At 42.1% G+C, this 21,037-nt stretch overlaps 6 protein-coding genes across 7 annotated transcripts; 1 reads left to right on the top strand and 5 right to left on the bottom strand.

Moving 5' to 3' along the window:
* Positions 1-2,264: 2,264 nt before the first annotated feature.
* LOC131880661 (uncharacterized) lies at positions 2,265-3,431 on the bottom strand. The gene is made up of 3 exons (XM_059227340.1): positions 2,920-3,431; positions 2,590-2,822; positions 2,265-2,525 (listed from the first exon to the last, which is right to left on the bottom strand). The coding sequence occupies exons 1-3, from the start codon at positions 3,004-3,006 to the stop codon at positions 2,339-2,341; spliced, it is 507 nt and encodes a 168-aa protein (XP_059083323.1). The 5' UTR covers positions 3,007-3,431; the 3' UTR covers positions 2,265-2,338.
* A 2,451-nt stretch (positions 3,432-5,882) lies between these two features.
* Positions 5,883-7,887, bottom strand: LOC131880524 (uncharacterized). Of its 2 annotated transcripts, XR_009373273.1 has the most exons (3): positions 7,205-7,887; positions 6,437-6,702; positions 5,883-6,271 (listed from the first exon to the last, which is right to left on the bottom strand). XR_009373273.1 is itself a non-coding variant. In XM_059227181.1 (2 exons), the coding sequence occupies exons 1-2, from the start codon at positions 6,634-6,636 to the stop codon at positions 6,082-6,084; spliced, it is 390 nt and encodes a 129-aa protein (XP_059083164.1). In that variant the 5' UTR covers positions 6,637-6,888; the 3' UTR covers positions 5,883-6,081. The 2 variants fall into 2 exon arrangements, 1 of the variants encoding a protein (XP_059083164.1); XM_059227181.1 differs by lacking the exon at positions 7,205-7,887 and having other exon boundaries at positions 6,437-6,888.
* A 1,025-nt stretch (positions 7,888-8,912) lies between these two features.
* Positions 8,913-9,239, bottom strand: LOC131880755 (protein FMC1 homolog). Its single transcript, XM_059227450.1, has one exon. It carries the CDS (start codon positions 9,237-9,239, stop codon positions 8,913-8,915), a length of 327 nt encoding a protein of 108 aa, XP_059083433.1.
* LOC131880523 (SRR1-like protein) lies at positions 9,127-13,442 on the bottom strand. Its single transcript, XM_059227180.1, has 3 exons — positions 13,257-13,442; positions 11,817-12,128; positions 9,127-9,947 (listed from the first exon to the last, which is right to left on the bottom strand). The coding sequence occupies exons 2-3, from the start codon at positions 12,065-12,067 to the stop codon at positions 9,272-9,274; spliced, it is 927 nt and encodes a 308-aa protein (XP_059083163.1). The 5' UTR covers positions 12,068-12,128; positions 13,257-13,442; the 3' UTR covers positions 9,127-9,271.
* On the bottom strand, positions 12,129-13,263 carry LOC131880522 (mitochondrial thiamine pyrophosphate carrier-like). Its single transcript, XM_059227179.1, has one exon. It carries the CDS (start codon positions 13,208-13,210, stop codon positions 12,233-12,235), a length of 978 nt encoding a protein of 325 aa, XP_059083162.1. The 5' UTR covers positions 13,211-13,263; the 3' UTR covers positions 12,129-12,232.
* Positions 13,443-15,932: 2,490 nt separating the features above from the next.
* Positions 15,933-21,026, top strand: LOC131880406 (dynactin subunit 1-like; the record flags this gene model as incomplete). Its single annotated transcript, XM_059227036.1, is given in 3 exon segments — positions 15,933-16,269; positions 16,423-19,559; positions 20,631-21,026. Coding segments are annotated over 3 exon segments (3,720 nt in total), but the record flags the coding sequence as incomplete, so codon positions are not given.
* Positions 21,027-21,037: the final 11 nt, after the last annotated feature.

Here is a 21,037-nt window from a genome sequence, read left to right as displayed (position 1 = left end):
CAAATTCAGAGTTTTGTTGTACCACTTCTAGGGAAAGCAACAACGAGAAATCCCTTGAAATAGTGTAAACTTGAATCAAGAAAGAATTTCTATTCCAAAGAATTTCTTGAGTACTACTAAAGTCTGCCAGTCGAGTAGAAATGTCACGCTAACCCTGATTGAGATTTCTACTTTTTGCAATGCATAACCTTTTACCAACTTTTATTTGAAGATGTATTTACTAAAAATTGTCTTCATTCTTACCCATGAATTTCGTACTTGAGGCTACATCTAAGACCATCTGACCTGTCGAGTTTTTACAATGCTCGAGACATAACCGAATGCAGTTTCGATTCCGATCCTTGAAGCATTGCTTTTACTGAGCGAATCGAAAATACCATTTTAGCCGCCCTTAAAACATCTGATCAAGTCCTGCGAAACCACATCAATGTCTAGCTCCATAGAATGTGTAGTAGAAAAGAGTGAAATCGTGGATCGCACAACTTGAGGAAATAGCTAGAATTGGCTGGATAAGAAATTTTGAACGATGTTGGTCATTAAATCTTGTAATCAAGCGAAACAAACCATTAATATTGGCCAGTCTCACCTCAGCCAAATTTCTGCATAAAACGTGTCCAAATAATAACTAAATCATTGTTCTATGCATGCTTTCCGGGAGTTCCCAGGAAAAGTTTTTTTGAAATTTGCTTCCCCGGGAAATAAAATTGGATCGAAAAATTGCCAGTAGGAAGTGCTGTTTGTTTATCACCGAAGGATGTTGTTTGGCCAAAATTGGGCAAAGAAAGTGACATTGGCTGTGGAACCGTTCATTATGTGGTTAATAAAAGATTTTGTTGACCAACTTTTGCCTTTTTGGGAGTTCTTGTGGTCTTTCCAACCTGAAAATACCTCTGACCACTCAACACATTTGGCACTACTTAATGGGCTGTCTTAGTGTGCTTATGATGCACGTCTTACGTGAAGAATCTAAAACATTTTTCGAACAACTTAGGAAGCCAAGCCAAGAGACAAGTTACTCATTTTTGGAACGGCATACAACCAGACAAGCAAGCTCAATCAAAAATCAGAGTGCTCTTGCTCTGTCCTTTCTCTCCAGGCTAACGTCCCTTGTAGACAGACTTCTTTGCCTAATTTGTCCACATACCCAGGAAAAAAGATCGATTTTTAATGCATCAAAAGCGTAGCATAGGTCTAGCGTTGAAGCAAATGAAAAAGCATGCAAGATTGACCAGCCCTTGACCACAACCAATATGATTTGCTTTCACCTTCGTTAGAAATTGCGCCAAACTTCTTTTTATACGAGCCACTTTTCAAGAAAGAAACTCTTTGAACGGTAGACGACGGTAAGTATTGAATTCAGATATTGATGACATCGATTTGAAAACGTTTATTCGTTTCATACGACAATCAAAACATTTCACCAAGGTTATTCCAAGCTAGCTTTTTGTGCTCTTTTATAATTGAGTAAAGTTACTAATACATTTTACATTACACGAATCGCAACAATGTAGTCAATTCATTTCATTATTCTTTCATGCGTAAAATTTCATAATCAAAACAAAACATAGGCCACACAAACAACACCCCCCCCCCCCCAAAAAAATAAAAACATTAATCCTGTAACGAGCGAGATGATCGTTTTTTTGATGTGGGGGTGGATTTTACTGAATCCTGATTGTGGTTAAATCTGAATTTTACAACTTTTCAGCACAAACATACTGTTTGAAGTGAAATACTAGATTAGATCGTTGATGCTGCGCTCTATTACTAGAGTGGGTTTATTACGTTTATTCGGACATTTAGGCAAGCGCTGGTACCAGCAAACAAACTTGCCTGCCAATGCCAGTGATGAAAAATTGGCTTTTCGAACTGGTTTTAACGAAGCTGACCGTTCCTCCTATAGTAATGTAAAAGAAGGGTCAGCTTCTCAAAAACATGTTTGAAGCTCCAAACTTGCATCACTGATATTGGTAGCAGCAAACAAACGAACCTGCCAGAGCTTGCTTAAACGTCCCCATTACCAACAACTCATATCTCCATTTTTCTGATTGGATTGCCCACTGTTGGGAGTACTATCACCAGTAGTATTAACTGAAGTATTAATGGTTCTTACTGAACTTGTGTTTAAAAGGACTGATCACGACCGATCTAAAAAGGTTTTTGTAATTTCCTATCAAAATCAAGGCTACTATTTCCTTTATATGATTGTTTGAAAATACCGCCTATTACCGGACATCGCCTATTACAGTGCATGGGCAAGAATAAGTCTCTATGTTTGGAGAATAAATATGGAGTATATTTATTATTGGTTTGAGCTATAACGTATTTGTTCTTTTGATTAACGGCGGTGGTAAGTGAGGACAGGGTGATCGGTGTACCATCCGAAGGCTCCGCCCTTGCCAGTGTAAGCTCCATAGTCAACATAGTCAGGGCCAGAGGGGGCGGCGTGCAAAGAGGAGGCTCCCTCCAATTGATCATCTCCCAAAGCAATGCCAGCTCCACGGATGGTGTTAATGAAGGACTCGCTAGAAGACAGGATTGAGGTTGCTCGGAAAAATATTCCAACTTGTGTCAATATGTGTATTTTACCTGGGACCGCCTGCAGCAGCAGGAGCACCTCCTTGGCGTCTTTGGCTTGGTGGAGGTTGGAGCTCCAAATTTTCAGCCTCCAATTGGCGTCCCATTCTGGAGTTAAACATGGGGATAATGGGAATGGCTTGGCCGTCCATGGCATCACCAATGAACTCGACATCTTCGATAGGGACCATGAGGTAGCGAGGACGGGCCGAGGCCACAGCCACGAGAACAGCGATAACTAGGAACTGCAAGGGGACAAAACCGTGTTTGAGTATTGCGGGCTACAAGACGAAATCACGAAAAAGGGCACGAAGCCATGTCGAAGACCAAAACTTTACGTACTTGCTTCATGTTGGCACACTTGAGGATGACTATCGATGAACCGAGGTATCCTTGCCTCTTATACTCGGAGATCAATTTCTCCGTCATGCACTCGACTCGACCGTAATGCAGGTCGTCCCTTCAGCTGTCCTCTCGGTCGCTGTGGTTGTCAGCGCCGTCATCGTCATCTTTATCTACCTACAGTAGGTGGTGGTCGTGCTTGGTGAAAATCCCCACCCCAAACTACTTTAATCATCATCTTTCTCTTCTTGGTTTACCATGCTCTAGTCCTGAACCATTGCTCTACTACCACTACCACTACTAAGGGACGAGCTGTCCTAGGTACATCGGTTCTTTTCTCATTAAGGCGCGATTGACATGCGCCGATTTTCGTAATACTCCTCACCCAAATCCCAGGCAAAGAGGCACGGAAAAGTAAGCCTGCTTCGCTCGAAACTCACGGGCCATTCCCGTCAAAGGATGGGAAAGAAAATGCATTGAAAGGAACATCTTAGTAGGAAGGCTAACGCCTGACACAAAAATATCTGACGAGGATTTTGTGGGTTCTTTGGCTTGAGGTTATAATAAAAGTCTTACGCTCCTACGCTCTAGGAGAACGGTCGATGTCGATGAGGTAAAATGTAATCTTTGATGGTTGGAAAAGGCGTCATTTGTTCGCAGTCTATGCCTCCTCCTGCATAGCGACCATAAAAGTTATCCGAGAGTTTTGCGTCACAACTGCGGTTTGGTTTTGACACAAGGGCCATCGGCAAGCGATTTCCGAAAAAAAAGATTCTTACAGGGCCTCAGTCAAAAAACTAGTTCATGGCCAATACCTTAAAACTACTTGTAGATAATGTTCATCTGTAGATAGTTCAATAAATGTTGGGAAGTCAACCCCTCTGCAAAGTAATATAGTTATGTATTAGGTAGAGATAAAGCAGTTGCGTTTTGCCAGACAGTATATCGTAACTTATGCCAATGATTCCACATCACAGATGAAATAATGTTACAATGTCACTCCTTCGTTTATTTTCTCCTTCATATTTCTGTCAAATAATTAGGTCGCACCTTGTGATCGTATTGCGTATTTGAAAATTTGAAAAATTTGCGTGCAGCGAGCGTTGATAAGTTTTAAGTTGAACTTGTAACAACAATTTAGGTGAACTAACGACTGATACGTTTTCAAGTACGTTCCAAGCGGGTACATCAGTCTGTTCGCTATCCCATACGTACATACGCTATACGCTATATACATACTTAAATGGGCAAATGAATTTTATTCAGCCAAGTGCATCCTTGTGCTTTCGGTCTTTATTTGAATTTATTTGCCTTTTGTGTATCATAGTTTAGTGTTGGTCCTCTGTTTTACTAGCAAGAGTCCAAAAGCTCTCCATATTTCTTGGAGTAAATCAAATGTTCTAGTTCTTGTTGACTTGACAAAATGATACTTTTTTAGAGTTTTTTGATCAGTCCATCTTTTCACAACAAGACATATTGTGACGGGCGCTTGTCATAAATGCGTTTTCTTCAAATATGAATTTAAGAAAAGGATTTGAAGGAAAAATCCCCTTCATTTTTTCAGTCTAGATCTTTCTACGACACAAAGCGAATAGTTTAGAAATTCTTTTCTATTTTCCTTTTACTTCATGAGAGCTCATCAAATATTGACCTCGACACTAAAAGCAAATTTTCCTTCATATTGCTCAGTTTTTTTTTCGTGCTCTGGTTCATCGGAGGTTGGAAGTTAGTGGGGAAAAGATTTCAAAGATAAATTATATTCTGCTCCAGCAGTGATTAAGGTTTTTCGATTCCATCTCCATTGGAACATCTTGATTATGAGTATTCCTCTCATTCCTTAACATTCACAAATAAATGGAGGCCCAGCGTTGAGGTTTAAAACTAGAGGATGAACAATTTTGAATTAGACCAATTTAATACTTAATGGTGTTGGATTTCAAGTTTTCATTCCTTCTGACAACTCGCTAGACCAAAACATGTCAAAAAGGTTAAGCATTTTCTTTGACTTTTAAAATCTATCCCTGACATTTCTTTCTAAAATTAGGCCCCTTTTTACAGTCAAATAATGCATTTAAATAACTAAGGGATACGTGGGGGCAAATCCACAAAAGGTCATTTAAAGTGCTTTCGGTGTTCTTTAATAATGTTCATATGATTAATATGCCTAAGTACCGATACCAACTTACTGCTAAATACAACTGAAAAGCATGTTTTGAATTCAAAAGGTTTTGCTCATTTGACCGTCGTAGAAGCAAATGGCCTCATGCAAAGCGACATGCTTAACTTCAGTATTCACAATCAAACCTTAAGAGTCAAGAAGAACGATCGGACCTACCCTCATTCTGACAATTGAATAGACACTTCGTTTAGTGAAATGAGACGAAAACTACTGTATGTAGTTCGCCATTTATTTTGCAATTCAAGTCAAGTGGAGCATATGCATGTCCTGGTTCTGATATTCAGCTCAATAGAGCTGCTTTATGGACCGAACGGATCATCATCCTTCAGGCCCACCGCACAGTATAGCCCAAAGAATTTTGCTCAAGTAACTCTGGATGATAATTTGAGATGTGACAATGGCCGCTCGAAAATGTATTCTTAGACGACAACGAACTGGCTTTCCTGTTTACCTTCGTTATTTCTGAAGAAACTAAGAAACAATCGACTTGGAGACGTGATATAAATTCAGATGGCGATTAAGTTGACAACTCAAGGGAAAGCTTATTCAGTATTAACACCGATCACTTGTTTTTCGAGGGATGATTTCAAATTTGCCGTAGTGAACTCATCTTTCGCTCAAGGTCACTGAGTATATTTTTTTCGAAGTCTTTTTACGTTAAAGCTCCTAACTTATTCCAAGTTAATTCGTTAATTTCGTCTCATCAAAATGCTCTGAGTAAAAATTTGTTCAGAGATAAGCAACAGTTAAAAAATAGTACAAGTTCATTTCACTAACATTAGTATTCAGCTTCGATAAAGGTCATATTTATTTCATTCAGATGAAAGCGTGCCTGTTAACGATACTCATTCATATAATCGGATTTTGAGATTAGAGTATATTTGTTGTTGTAGTTCGCAGAATAAGTAGTCCCAAAGTGACCGACCTGTCCCTAAATCCTCCCCAATAAGGGAGTCATAACCAAAGAATGCATCAATAATTCATCATCGTCGATGATAACCCAATAGAACTGGATGGTCTGAATACCACCCAAAAGCGCCTTTCTTGCCGGTGTAGGCTCCATAATCCACGTAATCTGGTCCTTGAGGTGATCCTTGTAGCGATGAAGCTCCCGCCAATTGATCCTCTGCGGAGGCAATGCCCACTCCTCGAAGCGAATCCAGGAAAGACTGACTGAAAGCGAACCAAGTCACTCACGTTACACTTCCATCCGACCAAAGCGATTGGAAAAAGAGAAATTCGATAGAGCATCCAAATCATGCGGGACTAATGGATGGATTGTTTCCGAGCAAGTTGTTATGTAATTGCTCCCAAATCATGCATTGCGCTTCATCTTACTTAGGATCTCGACGTCTCGTAGATGGAAGTGGCGCAGCGGCAGATGCTAATAAGCCTGCTTGAGAAGCTCCCGTCAAAGATGTCAAATCATCCTCATTCGAATCAAACTGAGCAGAGCGACCATTTCGGAAGTGCAGAGGCGACGACAACTCAACCAAATTGGGACCCTCGAACAAGGCGACACGTTCAAATGGAATCATCAAAAATCTCGGTCATCCAAACACCATTGAAAGGAGGAATGAGAGGAACGACAACGAACAATGGAGCTGGGGATAAGAATGGATAAGAAAAGGTCGCGAATATTATACTCGTAGGAAGGAAAATAGTCATAAAATCGGATCGGAACAAATGGAAAACATATACAATGAACTTTTTTTTCGTTCGTGATTTTGAAAAAAAAAAATAAGGAAAATGAGTGAAAAGCTACGATTCTTTTCATTTATGATTATAATAGATGAGAATGAAAAGATTCCGATCTTTTGGGTTGACGCAATAATCCTACCAAATGTAAAAACCTGTCAGGTGAGTTAATTGGAGCCTAACAATTAGCGGCTGAATCGCACTTTTTCTAAAACTCGTATAAATCGTATTCATTATTTTGTTGCCACGCAAGGGTGCACTTTTCAGAATTGTGCACAGTAACACTAAAATGTTGGCGGTCACTGAAATGTTCAGGATATCAAACATTCACGAACAAGGAGAAAACCACAAAGTGAACAACTGTATTCAATATGAACCCCACTTGATAGAAAAATGTGCCAAACTTACTTGTTTCATGATGCGCTGAGAAAAGGCAACTGAAACGTTTCCCTGTTGCCGTTGGCATTCTTATACAGCATCGCACTCACATCATGAATGATTTTTTGGTCTCTGTGTTTCAAGAGCGAACTTTTTTGATGGTGTCGATTTCTCTACCAATTTCTCCACGGAAGTCCATCCTTTCAGGTCGGCTTGTTCGGTGAAGCCCTAAGAAACTGCTCTATCTTAGGATCGGGCATGACCCCATTTTCATGGGGTAACAAAGCTTGCTATGATTTTCCTCGCTCAACCATTTGGAGTTGAGCAATGATGCTCAATTTTGGCATGGTGATAGCTCGTCGCCCAATATCCCTACTGACTAAGACATAATCAGACGCTCTGTCGAACTAGAATATAACCAAGATTTTTCAATCATACAAGCCATACAGTTGATACTTGGGGAAACACAAATAGGTGCGTGTCCGTAAAATCGCCTAAGCAAAGGCAGGAATTGAAAGCCGCCCTAGCGACGGCTTCGTTGAGAATTGGAAGCATAATATATGGCATAGTAATAAAACAGAAAGTTGTGAGGTCAGCCCAAGGACCAATGCACAGCTGGGAAATGTTCAGTAGTCCTTAGGTTAGCGCTAGAATGACGCATTTTATCCCTAATACAAGGGAAACCTCAACTCCGCCATGTTCATGTGTAGGTTGAAATTCTCACATTCCTTCCTTGGAGATTTTGCAATTATGGCTCTAAAACAAATTTTGACTCCGTTAAACCGTACTATTAAGAAGCTTCCGAGACATAAATTCACCTATGGGGCCAAAACGTGAGAGGAAACTGTGCAATAACTGACAACCAACTTATTGCTATAATGCTTTTCCTATCTCTGTCGATTTATGTCCCCTGCGCGGATTAGTGTTTTCCATCGTTTTGGTCTTCCTGCGTCGAATTAACAGTCTCGTACAATTTTCACTGCTTAATGTTTTCCCTCAGGTACTGGCGCTCCATTAGGATTTTTTCCTTATCGTTATATTCTATGGCACAAGAACACGGTTGGGGAGGAAATGATGCCTAAATGCGTGAGCTTAGAAATGAACTCCAAATCTTGGCCTGGCTTTGAATTCATTATACCTCAATGCCGATCGATAGGGAGTTTCGTCAGCAAGATCCTGATAGCTTAGCTATTTTTGACGCTCGAGTATACACGGGAATCCACTCAAAACGCCAGGGAACCTTTTTGATAAGGCCTAGAGCTCAATTTAATGTTCGCATTGAATTTGAAGCAAGTCATCAGAAATCCTTTAATTCAATTCTTGCTCAACCGTCAAGGAACGAGTGCAAAGCTTTTCGTACTACAAACTGAAGCATTTCTACTGAGAGATAGTCGTTCCGTTCAGCAAGTCGTCGACGAAAGTTTCTCATCCATCCTCAAAGATTGCGCCCAAAATGATGAGGGGTATACAGTACCTTAGTAGGAGGCTCGTAAATATATGTGTTTTCCCCTCCAATGGCATGGATGTTCCTCGCTTTGAAAAGTTGAAAGGGAATTGGATTGCACCTTGAAACGAGATTTCACCTCAACAACCTTGTCGTGAACTTATTTCAAAGCGCGAGCGAAAAATGGGAGATTTAAATCCGGACGTTTTATTGCCCAACGAAGCAACAACTACTTCACTTACATTTGGTGCTGTGCGCTCAAATTCCGACTGACATTTTTATCCTGCAATGATTTTATTTTTTGGGCTCGTGGGGCAATCTAAATCCCACCAGCCTAGCAGTCTCTTCAACCGATCTTTCTCCTTTGGTGTGGTATTCCTCGTGGACGTTTCCCCACAAGCGTTGACCTCGAAGATAGGCCTCAAACGAATTGGCCAGGTGGTTCATCTCTTCATTGGCCTTACAGTGTTGTTTTTCAGTCACTTCGTGCCGACGGAACTGATTCAATAAGAAATTGGCAGATGCCGATCCTTGGAGTTTGGTCTCGTCAGGATGAAGGTGGCGCAGTTCCCTAAGGATACCACGCAACGTGGAGGCAACTTTATTGGAACTGGCAGCCATGCTTGTTGTGTGGCCGGTTCTACTGGTGGCAGTTATTTTCGCTCACGTTGAACGTATTCAAGATCTTCTGGTGGGTAAGTGGGCTCAAATTCAATTTCCCTCCAATGTGTCCAATCAGATGGAGGCAGGGACTCAAAAAAATGTAAGGCAGAGTCGTTAAAGATGTCAGGAAACTTGAAGCAGTTCTCGATGGAAATTTCTCTCACGAACTCGGCAGAGAGAGCGATGAAGTTGGCTTCCTGCCTCACGATTCTTTGCGGAAGATGAGAGAGAATTCTTTCAAAGCTATTGCTCAAGATGAAAATCTCGTTCAATTGTTCTCGGGACCAATTGGACCACAAAAGATTGTTGGTCAACTGCTTCGGACAGTGGGGCAAATAGACCAAAGTTTGTGCGGGCAACACAATCTTGGCTTCTTGGTTGTCCGCATCCACTTGAAATCCGGGCAGTGAGTTCAAAATGTCTTGCTCATCCAGAGAGAAAATCGGGTCTGAAACAATCACTTTGTTGAGCTCGTATTTGGACTGGAGCACAACAAGAAAACTCAATTGAGTTCGGGCAATAGGGCAGGACCTAAAACGACCCAAGCCCAGACAAATGAGGTGCTTCAGGGTCTTCCTTCTCTCGGTCAGAACCTTGTCAAGCGAGGAGGAAAATTTCTCAAAATAGGGACTGATCCGTAACTCTTCTGCCTCTTGATTCAGAAACCTGAAATATGACCGAAAAAAATCCATTGAGAGAGACACCATCCAAGAAGACACCATGTGAAACTTTGGGGATCAGGACGTTTGGCAAGAAACCAACCAAAAGTTTGGCTTGGTTCGAATGACATACACTGTCCTCACCATTGAAGCATTTTCCGCACCAAAAAAAACGACTCTCAAAGGACTGAGCCCAACTCCAATTAAGGCGAGATGACTACGCTCAAAATAATATGCAAATCTTCAAAATTAATGAACTAGGGTTTTTTCTTTGATCGGAACCCTCTTGGTAAGGATTTTGCTAGGCAAGTTGAATATTGAGTTGTTGGTGTAATCTATGAATTAGAGCTAACACTAAATAAAAACGTCTTATTCTAATGTATGCAAATGATGTTTCTTTACATTTTATTATTGAAGTCCAATAAATACTGATGGCACGATAAGTCCATGATCAAACTATGAACAGTGGTATTTTGAGTGGCTCTAATTAACCAATTTTCATAATTCACAAACATATTTTACCTTGATTTTTTCGCTGAATATTTTGCCTATTATGTCCTAATTGAGAAAACTAATATTCGTTTTCAGAATTCCAAAGCCAAAACAATAACTTTTGTTGGTAATGTAATATCAATTTTATTCTAAATGGTACTAAACGTCAAATCACATAAAACACAAATTTCCAGAAAATGATTATTGACTAAAACTAAACCTTTTTCGCTATGCGTTAACTTCAAATTTTTGAAAAACCAATTCAAGGAAAAGTATTACAAACTATCTTTTGCAAGTTTTCTATTCCTCTCCAGTTTCAAAGAGACCCTCAGACAAATTCCAAGTTCGTGAATGTTCGTGGCGTATTTCAGACAGCTATGTAATTTTTTTATTCTTAAATTTGGTTAGATATGAAACGCATATGGAAGTAAAATCTTGAAACAAAGCAGAGGAACTTTTATACGCCTTGTAATTTTGGACAGTTGGCCGAATGTCGATATTTGGATATTTGCATTATGTTAGTCCCGCAAATGAGTTCCTCTGTTTTACCAACAATGAAGAAAATATCTTTAACAAAAGATCTAATTGCTAAAGAATGTTTAAATCAAAATGGCAATTGAATAGTATACACTAATCTACACCTTTGAACCTATTCATGATTGCATCAAATTAAGAAAACCAATATGAACGACATCAGTTATTAATCTTTATTTCATTTGGGCCTTGACCAATGGTTTTAAATGCAGGCCCTAGTAATCAGTAACTGTTCACTTTGTAAAAGCAAGCAAGAGCGCACGCATCTCGAATTTTCATTACTTGAACCGTTCTGATAAAGTCGTCTAGTTCCGCTTTTTCTGCCCTTTCCTACACCCCCGTGTCAAGTATCCTTTTTCTTTGTCAACCATTTCATTACCCAGGTCTCCAGTGTTGAGCTAACCTATGTGTGTCGAGTTGTCTGGGGACCATTTACGTACGGCAAGGCACTTTATTCCCAAGTGAATTTCCCCATTCTCTCATAGCTTCTGACTGCTCGAGTGACTTTTCCGTTATCCGATCGTTTGTTGACGGACAACGGTACTCCCGATCTTTTTTCATTGTTGAAAACCTTCCTTAACAACCCATAGAAAAAAAGAAAACAAAGTGAACATTCTTATTCAGTACCCTGCATGGGTAATACTCATTATTTGAAAGCATGACCATGATGATGTGGATTTCACATCTTCGAGGACGCAGATACAATTCATCTTACACTCCCCTTAATTTAGCGAAGGTCGCATCACATGCAATACAATGTCGAGACCAAAAGAGAGGGAAAGACCAAAGCCCTAAGGGTCTCGTCGGATTTTTAGCGAGACAAAAATGTTAGCAAAATGGATGTCCATACCTGATAAACTTTTCCTTTGCTTGTACCCTCTGGCTAAAGTCAGTTTCTCCTTTACTTGGTTCTTCGGCTGGGTCGTGGCCTTTTTCACCGCCAGAGTCTATGGAATGAATTCCCTCCCGAACCTTGGAACAGGAAGTCTGGCAGTGAGATCCTTTATTGGAACAACTTCGTTTGGACGTGACCTTCTTGTTCTTCACATTCTTGGCAGCCTTCTTTCCACTCACAAGGGTGAATCCGTCATTATCCAACATGGAAGAAAGGGCAAGTCAGCCAGCCTTCACTACTCACTGAATCACGAACAACAACGGAGCCCTAAAAGAGAACCATGACTGAACATGAGGTTAGAGACACCGTGAGGCAGACTGAATGAATTCGGTTTCTATTAATATATAGTAGGTCGGACATCACGACTGACACTAGTTTCGATGACAATAGGTTATGAGAAGGCAAGTATATTCGTAGAGCCAAAAATTGATCGAAGTGGTGACCACAGCCTTCAAAAGCCCGGGCGTGAGGCCTCGGTACAGACCTCGGAGGCCCTCATGCCGAAGGGTCTTACTTATGCAGTCCGTCATCCCTGAATAAACATCGGTTCGACCCAACGCTCGACGACCCACCTCAAAGCCTTGGACTTGCAAGCGTTTTTTGGTTGTATCAAAGGGGTAGACGGCTAACTTAGCGCCCAAACCGGCCAAGGCACCCGCACTCAAACTCGAGCCCATGGTCACTGTTGGCATGTCCGAGTCCATTTTCTGCCCCCAGCCCAATGAGCGTTCCAATTGGATAAAAAACGAATAGAAGCCAAACTGCAGCCCCGAGTACGGTGCAACAGTAGCAAAGGTGGGTACCAGACCCCGGCTAAACGCCCGAATCCCCTCGCTCCGATACATTTGTCGACCCGCATCCAAAGTGTGCTGATAATGTCGATCGGCACCTTGGGCGACCAATCGCGTTCGAATCACATCAAAAGGATAGGACAGAACGGTGCCTACGAGGCCGGCCATTCCGCCCACTAAAGCGTGAGCTAGGGGTCGGTAGGCGGGCTCCACGGTCCAGGCCTGAGCCGAGTACAGCCATTGCGTGCCCATGTGAAAGGCCGAGAACTGGCACACGCCATACGTGAGCGAGAGGAATTGAGCGGGTCCATGACCTTTCCACAAGGCGATGGGGCCTTCCTCGCGACAGATAGAGGTGAGGGCGTGGGGTAAGGATCGATATTTGGCCTGGGCGTGGTCTTCAATCTGCAGTTGGAGCCGAATCTTGAGCACGTCCAGGGGCTGGCACACCAATCGCGTACCGCAGGAACTGATCCCGCCAGCCGCGGAATGCTCCCAATGGGACAAGGGCACGGGATGATCCGGATCATCCGTGGGTCGATAACCGATATGGCTCATGATATCATGATATCCGGTTCTTCGATCGCCTGACAGTTTGACCCACCTCTTATTTCAATTCGGACCGGCCTCCGCTTTGAGCATGAGGTTCAATGGGACCGTGTAGTGAAGTCGATCCGGACCTTTCAAAGGATGGAATGTCGTAATAATAATGGTGATAAAAACCAAGGGACTGCATCGACTGCATGCATGTACATAGAGTGCGAGTTGAGCTTGATCATATGTTCCGTTGTTTTAGTCGGCCATGCCTTATTGTCAGAATGACGTCACGAGACACGAACTCAACCCACAGGGTGGCGGAGACTGGCTGAGATTGCATGGACGTGAATCTTACTACTTTTTCGCGCGTTTTAGCTTCAAAAAGCCCCGGATACCATCTTCTCTCTAATTACCAAACGATTTGACCCGGTTTTGCAATGTCGCAAGGGTAAATCGGTATTTTCTTTGGCCTTTGCATAGCTTTCAATTATTTCTAAATGTTGTGGCCAAGGTGTTAGTTGTTCCTGAATAAAAGGAACGGATTACAGTTAGAATTATTTTGGCAAAAGGGAGAATTCTTTATACAACCGTTACTTGCCAAAATATGTTATGCTATTACTCGTTACAATTACTTTTACTATAATTTTTGATGACCAATATTTCAGGGTTTTTGCCTCATCAAGACCAACTTTACCAAATGATGGTTATGTCTTTTATTCAAACAGTCCTAAAATTGAATGTTTTCCTGCCAGCATATTACATTAATGAGCATTGATACTGTTTATTTACTTAGCACTTCATTACTCCCATTCTTGGCCATTTTCATTTGGCTAAGGTAATGGAAACACATAATAGGAATATAATTTCTGTTCAAAATTTAAACTACTTCAACAGTATCAATCTTATGGGGATAACATGCTTCATGCCTTTTTGAAATTTAAATCTTGGGAGGTACAAGCCATATTTTAAAAAAATCCAAATAAATGTATTCAGGGTGGGGATTTTGAACTTGGACTAAGTTAAGGAATCATATAAGTTACTTTACGTTGCAAATTGAATTTTGCTTTTTTGAAAACCTAATCATAAGAAAACAGATTGGATGACTTTCGTTTTATTCATCTTTTACTGTTATTTTTTTATAATCTTTATTGAGAGAATGTTTTTCATTCAATCAGTATATACATTTTTGTAGAAATTTATAATAGACATTACAATGATTGTCTTATTGTCCCATTCTGGGTTCCCAGAGCGCCATTTGAGGCAATGATCCACTACAGGAAAGGGGAGAGGGAAGACCTGGGATCAAACCCATGAACCCGAGCATAGCTCGGCCCCGCGTTAACCAACTGCGCTACAACCATATGTTTATTTGAAACTGTCTTCAAAAACGTTTCAAAACTTTAATTTTGTACAGTATTTGATTAAATATTTGAAGTATTTTCGAAATAATTAGGGTCTTTTAAGGTACTTACCAAGAATTGGTATAATTATAAGCTTATGGAGTACATTTTATTTAGATATTTCACATCTAAACCTGAGACATTTTCCTGACACAGAAAGTCATGATGGAAAAGAGCAATAGAAACTCTCAAGCTTATAAAACTTCCGTTATAACTCTGTGCTTATAGTCAGGGATGAATTTGGGGAGAGTTGAGAAATTTGGTGCCACTAGGGCCTAGGTGCTACATACTAAAGCCAAAGGAGATTTCACTCTGAGTCAGGTTATTTAGTTCAATGGAACTTGAATGAAAAGATATAAACAATAAAGCAATGCAAGTATAACAAGATTTGTAACCATGAAAAGCATTCATTGTTGCTAAAAGCAAGCACAACTTTCAGCCCTGAACTTTTTTCTTTTGCATATATGAAAATCACAAAAATGGCAATTTCTGTTAAGATTGCCTTAAAGCTTCATTCAAGTTTCTTCAGCTGCCAAGAGTGAAATGAAATATTAAAAGCCACTCTAGAGCGTAAAAAAGAACAAGAAAGGAGTAATTTTTGGATGGTTATGATTACACCATTTCAAACTATAATGGCTTACAGTTCTTTTTCAAAAAAGAACGAATTACTATAATTTTGTTACTTATAATTTCGTTATTAATGCCCTGGCTGTAGCTGCACCAAACTAGAGAGCCAATGAACTTTGAACAAGAATTTCAGAATAAGCCCAAATTAATGCAACAATATGTTCTATCTACTTTCTTTAGAACTTGAGTGAGCGCATGAATCAGTACTTTTATATTGATCAATACCATTTCACCCATTTTGAAGTGGTACAAAGAAAAGCAATATCTTTCCACTTTGGTGTCAGATATAACCGGAGCAATTTGGAGCTGAAGCGAACGAAAACTGGACCTATAAAATCCTTTTTATGTATATTTCAGTGAGAAGCCCGGACTTTTTCAGGCATATTGTGGCCGTCTGTAAAACTGATAGTCAGTATGGTCTGTCAGTGGAACAGTAATATGCCCTTTCATTGAAAAACAACCCAAGCTCAAATCTTACTATAATAATATCTTTATTGTGACTCTTAGCCATGGGCATCAAACGAATATAGCCTCTGATCTGCCATCACCATCAAGACCATGACCTCGTCAGTCATCTTCTGAGTTTATTCTGAACCTGGTCACCTTACTTCAAGGCCTGACAGCGTCAGCTTTGTTGTCCATCCATAGATTGAATGAGATTGAATGAATGCTTTTTCGGCAGCTGTATGCTGTTCGACTCACCTCCAGAGGATTGAGCGCTCCCTAAATTGCTGACCTCCTGTCCAAATCGCCGAGAGTTCTTGACCTGAGGGTGTGCCATCCGCCATCGGGAATCATCGTCCGCCTCCGAAGCCCCCCGCCGTGTTAGGTGGACCCTGAACCGCCCGGGTAATCGGGGTGACAACATGGCCTCTGTGAAACTGGGCCAAAGGGTCCAAATCAAAGACAAGGATCTAGTGGGTCAAGTGGCCTTTGTGGGCATGACCGAGTTCGCCACGGGAAAATGGATTGGCATCATCCTGGAGGAGCCCAAGGGCAAAAACAACGGCTCCGTCCAGGGCAAGGCCTACTTCAATTGTCAAGAGAAACACGGTCAGTCGCCAAATAAATGGCTCCCTCCCCCTTTTACCCATTTCATATTACATATTTCCTTCCATGAGATCTTGTTCTTGTTCTTTTTCCGTCGTCTCATGTTGCCTATGAATTCTAATCAAGCAATCCATGGAAATTCCTTGGGTCTTTCAGGCATGTTTGTGCGACAAACCCAAATCGTTTTGCTGGATGGGAGTACCCCGGGAGGATCCCGATCGTCCTCTCGAGCCTCCTCCACCGCTGATTTGAGTCCGGGCGACGGGGCCACGCCTGGATCCTCGGCCAAAAAGACCACCCCCACCAAGTTAGGCGCCACTTTGGGCGGGGTTACGCCCCGATCAGTGATTCCTAAGACGGCCTTGTCCGGTCCAGGTGGGAGCCGTTTACCCATGCCCGGCAAAGGTCCCACGGGATCACGCAGCCCGTCTTATACTAATTTGAAAGCGGCCAAGGCTCAAAAAGAAGCCGTTACGCCCCATGCCGGCATGAGAAAAGAGCGTTCTTTTGTGGAGAAAGATTTTGTGGAAACTCGTAAACAGACCCAACCTACCATGACCACACCCTCAACCACCGCTTCGGGCTCCCCGCGTACTTCGATATCGGGCACGCCCGGCGGAGGAGCCATTCACGCGGGTTCTCCCGCGTTAAATGACAGGCTGGAAGAAAAAGTGGCCAATCTACAAGCTCAGCAGGAGCTCATGGCCAGTCAAGAGACCATTCGCGATTTGGAAGAGAAACTCGAGACCTTGAAGATCAAGCGAGCGAAGGATCAAGAGAAACTCAAGGACTTTGAAAAGATTCGGATCCAACATGAGCAGCTATCCGAATTTAAGGTCCGCATCATGGAATCACAGGCTCAATTGCAGAAGGAGTTGCAAAAAGCCAAGCACGAAACCCGAGAAGCCATTGAGGCCAAGGAACAACATGCCGAAGAAATGCGAGAACTCTCCGAAACCGTTGAGATGGCCACTTTAGACAAGGAGATGGCGGAAGAAAAGGCCGAGACCTTGCAAATTGAGTTGGATTCCGCCAAAGAGAAGATTGAAGAGCTTCAGCTCGATCTCGATATTATCAAAACTGAAATGGAGGATGGCGGTGGGGAAGGTGGAAACGGTTCGAGTGGCGGGGATGGGGGTGACAAGGCCATGACCAATTTTGAGGTCAAGCAACAAATCGCCCAAAATGAGAAACTCCGGGATACGTTGGTCAAGATGAGAGATCTGTTAGCGCATGAGAAAAATGAGAATAGCAAGATGACCAAAGACCTGGAGGAAAAGAATGCCGAACTCGAGATCTTGAACAAGCAAAATGACAAGGGAACGAAGCAAAATGATGAACTAGAAGCTACTATCTCGGACCTCCAAGAGCAAGTAGACGCTGCGTTGGGCTCGGAAGAGATGGTTGAGAACTTGACAGTCAAGTGTCTGGATTTGGAAGAGAAACTGGCCGCATTGGAAGAAGAAAGAGATGATTTGGAAAAACTGCATGAAATGAATGAAGAGCTGCAAGAAAACACTCGAGAAGTTGAACTGCAATTGCGAGAAGATCTGGAATTGACTCAAAGCAAGATGCGAGAAATGATTCGAGCACGTGATGCCGCCTACGAAATCATCGGTGATCACGAAACCACCATCAAGAAGTTCCGTGAGCTCGTAAATAAAGTCCAGGAGCAAAACATTGAGCTCCGGTCGTCCTTGGAGAAAGAAACCAACAAGCCCGTGGCCACACCTACTGAGATGATTGATTTCAAGAAGATGTTTGCCGAGACCAAAGCCCACAGTAAGGCTATCGAGATGGAGTTGAGAAATTGCGAGGTCCAACAAGCCAATCAACATGTGCGTTATCTGTCCTCGTACATGGGAGATTCATTCATGACTCGAGGTGGCGACAACGAAGCGGTTCTCATTATCCTTTTGATCCCACGCATGATGTGGAAAGCCAACATTCTGATTTCCCAAATCAAGGAGAGCTTCCCCTCTCCTGACAAAATTGACCGAGATAGTTTGCTCAAAGGTCATAGCGTTGAGAAGTTCACTTTCGGCAATCAAATGCTGCATATCTTAGAGGCTCTGGTAGCCCAGTTGTCTCAATTCGCTTCAGCTTTGAATACCTGCTCTCCCGAAACATTTTTGAGGATTGGAACGCTCTATCCGGAAATGTCTGTCCATGAGCGATCTATAGATTTCTACATTGAGCTACTACGAAAAGCAACTTTGGATGAAAACGTTCCCTTTGACAATATTGAGAAGAGTCTGAATTACTTTCAACATATTTACCCTCTGCACTTATCCGCCGAGAAATTGGATCACCCCTCGTTCCTTTCCAATCATCTCAAGACCCTCCACTCGGGTATGGCTTGTCTCACCTCCGATATCGCCATCGGCAAGTTACTTTTAGCTGAAGGTCAAGAGAACACGGAGATCGGCACCTTGTTTAAAACTGCCGAATTAGAAGTCAATGAGATCAGACAGATTGTCAAGACCATGAAACGTCGAATGCCCCATGATGGAAGTGATGCGCTTGTGACTTTCCCCAATTCGACCGCGGCTCGAATCTCGGACCTGAGCAAATCCATCACTCCCTTAGCCCGAGCTTTCCATCTCTTTGGCAAGATGGCCGCTCAGCAAGCTGGAATTCAAGGAGAGCCCACTCTACCCGCCATCAAGCTCTCGGAACTGATTCATCAAGCAATTGACAAGGTGTTCGAGTTCAATGATGCCGGGTTGGAAACCATTAAATCAACCCTCAGTAATTCCTTGTCTAGAATCACGGAATTGAACACGGCTTACCAGGAAGGAGAATGGGACTTAGAATCCATGCCACCGAGGCCAACACCTCCCGTCGTCTTAAGGGCGAACGCCTATAAAGCCGAGCTTAAAGAGGCGGAGAGCCTAAAGGCCAAGTTGGAAAATAAGGATCTGGATATCAAGGAGCTGAAATTGACTTTACGCGCTAAGAGCGAGGAAATCTCGGAGATGCAAGTGAGGAAGGACAAGGCTGAGAAGAAGTTATTGGATACCTCTCGAGATTCCGAGCTAATGCGTGAAAAGATGCAACGAAAGGTGGACGATCTCCAAGTTCTATTGAAGCGGAAAGAGAAGGAATTCGAGGAGACCATGGATCACCTTCAAAACGACATTGACAGCTTAGAGAGTGAACGAGGAGAATTGAAGAACAAGCTTAAGGATATCACCAAGAAGACTCTCATCGAAGGTATTACCAAAAGTCATGCTCTTTCTGGAGCTTCTGGACCAACTTCGTTGGGACCTTCAATTTCTACCCCGGTGAAGGTATGTTGAATCTTGATCTTTACTAGACTCTTTACATTCATTTTGAGCGAAGATTCATTCATTATTTTGGTTGTCAACTTGCGATGGGAGATAGACTCAGTCTGTGCTTGATGCTTGATACTTATTACTTTGCCACCTCCTGCTTTTGAGTGCTCATGAATACGAAGCATTTTTTTGAAGCGCTCTCGTGTCAAAGAGGCTTTGGGAGCAAGTAATTAATTCAAAATCCCTTCAGTCTTTGTGTGGTTGAGAGATGATTGGATTATGTTTGGGTAAATGTCAAATGCTGCGCAAGCTTTCGAGTCCATTAACATTGCATGAACGGGCATCACAGAACTGAAGTCGTCACAAACTTCCTAGAGTGGAGTGAAAACAGCTTAATTCCGTAATAGCTGGATAGTTTGAGTGCCTTGAAGTAATAAAAGTATTTTTCTGTAAGAATACTCATGTATCCTATAATATTTGAAGCGCAGCAATTAAAGAATATTACTATTGAACATAAGCTACTCACCATTTTCGAGCCCTGATCATTAATTTGGTATTTAATTCAGATACTCAAAAGATGGAGTTACCCCAGTTTTTGACATGAAGTTTTGTAAACGTGAAAAGTCCAAAGTCCTGCTTTTTGATAGAAAACTTGGCTCGATGAACAGACAAAAAAAATGACTTGTATTAATATTTCGCTTCATGCAGTTTTATTTACGGCTTGAGAGAGCGAGATATCAGACCTCAACATTTAAACAGTTTTTATGTACTCATACTTTATAACGCAATCAGAATGTCTTACACGGTTATATGTAGACAGCAAGATTGTGCAAAATCAACGTCAGTCCTTCATTGCTTCATCGTAAACACATTGATATACTTACAAGACATGGGGCTGCTCTCAAAATCTTTTTGATTTATTGAATGCGAAGTAAACGTATCGTTAGTGAGTGAACAATCAAATTTAATGCGATCCCCAGACAGGGTCGAATGGTTTGCCCAGAAGACCAATCTTCTCCCTGAAATTTCAATGTTATCAAGTTGAAGGGCAGATGTCATCAAATTTACGTTCAATTTTACTTTCAGGACTCGCCAATGTTGGTTCAGCACTTGCAAGAGCTTCAGGCCAGCTTTTTCGCTCTAAAGGCCAAATCTTACGAAAGAGAAAGCGAAGACCTGAGGCAACGGTTGGCCAAATTGCCGCCTTTGACTTTGCCCAAGAAGCATTTCCGAACGTCACTCGAGGTCGAAGAACAGGAGAAAGGTGATGCCCCCAAGGAAACCCCCAACGAGCTTGCTGATGTAATGAAGAAGGTCACTCACCTAAGAAGCCAAGTCAACCAAGCCTTGGTGGCTCCGTCCGTGGTTGATCTGAGGAAGAAAACCGGAGCAGAAACTTCGTTATTGACCTTGGCCTCACAGAAAATCCAAAGAGAGAAGCTGGCCGATGAAGTGGATCGCCTTCGGTTGGAGATCGCAGGATTGCGAGCATC

This window comes from Tigriopus californicus, chromosome 5 (assembly GCF_007210705.1).
Source record: "Tigriopus californicus strain San Diego chromosome 5, Tcal_SD_v2.1, whole genome shotgun sequence".
NCBI lineage: Eukaryota > Metazoa > Arthropoda > Copepoda > Harpacticoida > Harpacticidae > Tigriopus > Tigriopus californicus.
The sequence above is the reverse complement of the archived record's forward strand: the minus strand, read 5'-3'. Positions and strand labels throughout refer to the sequence as shown.

What these genes read in the sequence shown, in the direction of transcription:
- LOC131880661 (XM_059227340.1), bottom strand. Translation starts at nt 3,006, where the DNA reads ATGACGGAGAAATTGATCTCCGAGTATAAGAGGCAAGGATACCTCGGT. An exon ending in AGTGTGCCAACATGAAGCAA is followed by an intron (nt 2,823 to 2,919) that starts GTACGTAAAGTT and finishes GTCCCCTTGCAG; the next exon opens with TTCCTAGTTATCGCTGTTCT. An exon ending in GCTGCTGCAGGCGGTCCCAG is followed by an intron (nt 2,526 to 2,589) that starts GTAAAATACACA and finishes CCTGTCTTCTAG; the next exon opens with CGAGTCCTTCATTAACACCA.
- LOC131880524 (XM_059227181.1), bottom strand. Translation starts at nt 6,636, where the DNA reads ATGATTCCATTTGAACGTGTCGCCTTGTTCGAGGGTCCCAATTTGGTT. An exon ending in ACGAGACGTCGAGATCCTAA is followed by an intron (nt 6,272 to 6,436) that starts GTAAGATGAAGC and finishes GTTCGCTTTCAG; the next exon opens with TCAGTCTTTCCTGGATTCGC.
- LOC131880755 (XM_059227450.1), bottom strand. Translation starts at nt 9,239, where the DNA reads ATGGCTGCCAGTTCCAATAAAGTTGCCTCCACGTTGCGTGGTATCCTT.
- LOC131880523 (XM_059227180.1), bottom strand. Translation starts at nt 12,067, where the DNA reads ATGTTGGATAATGACGGATTCACCCTTGTGAGTGGAAAGAAGGCTGCC. An exon ending in GCAAAGGAAAAGTTTATCAG is followed by an intron (nt 9,948 to 11,816) that starts GTATGGACATCC and finishes GTCATATTTCAG; the next exon opens with GTTTCTGAATCAAGAGGCAG.
- LOC131880522 (XM_059227179.1), bottom strand. Translation starts at nt 13,210, where the DNA reads ATGAGCCATATCGGTTATCGACCCACGGATGATCCGGATCATCCCGTG.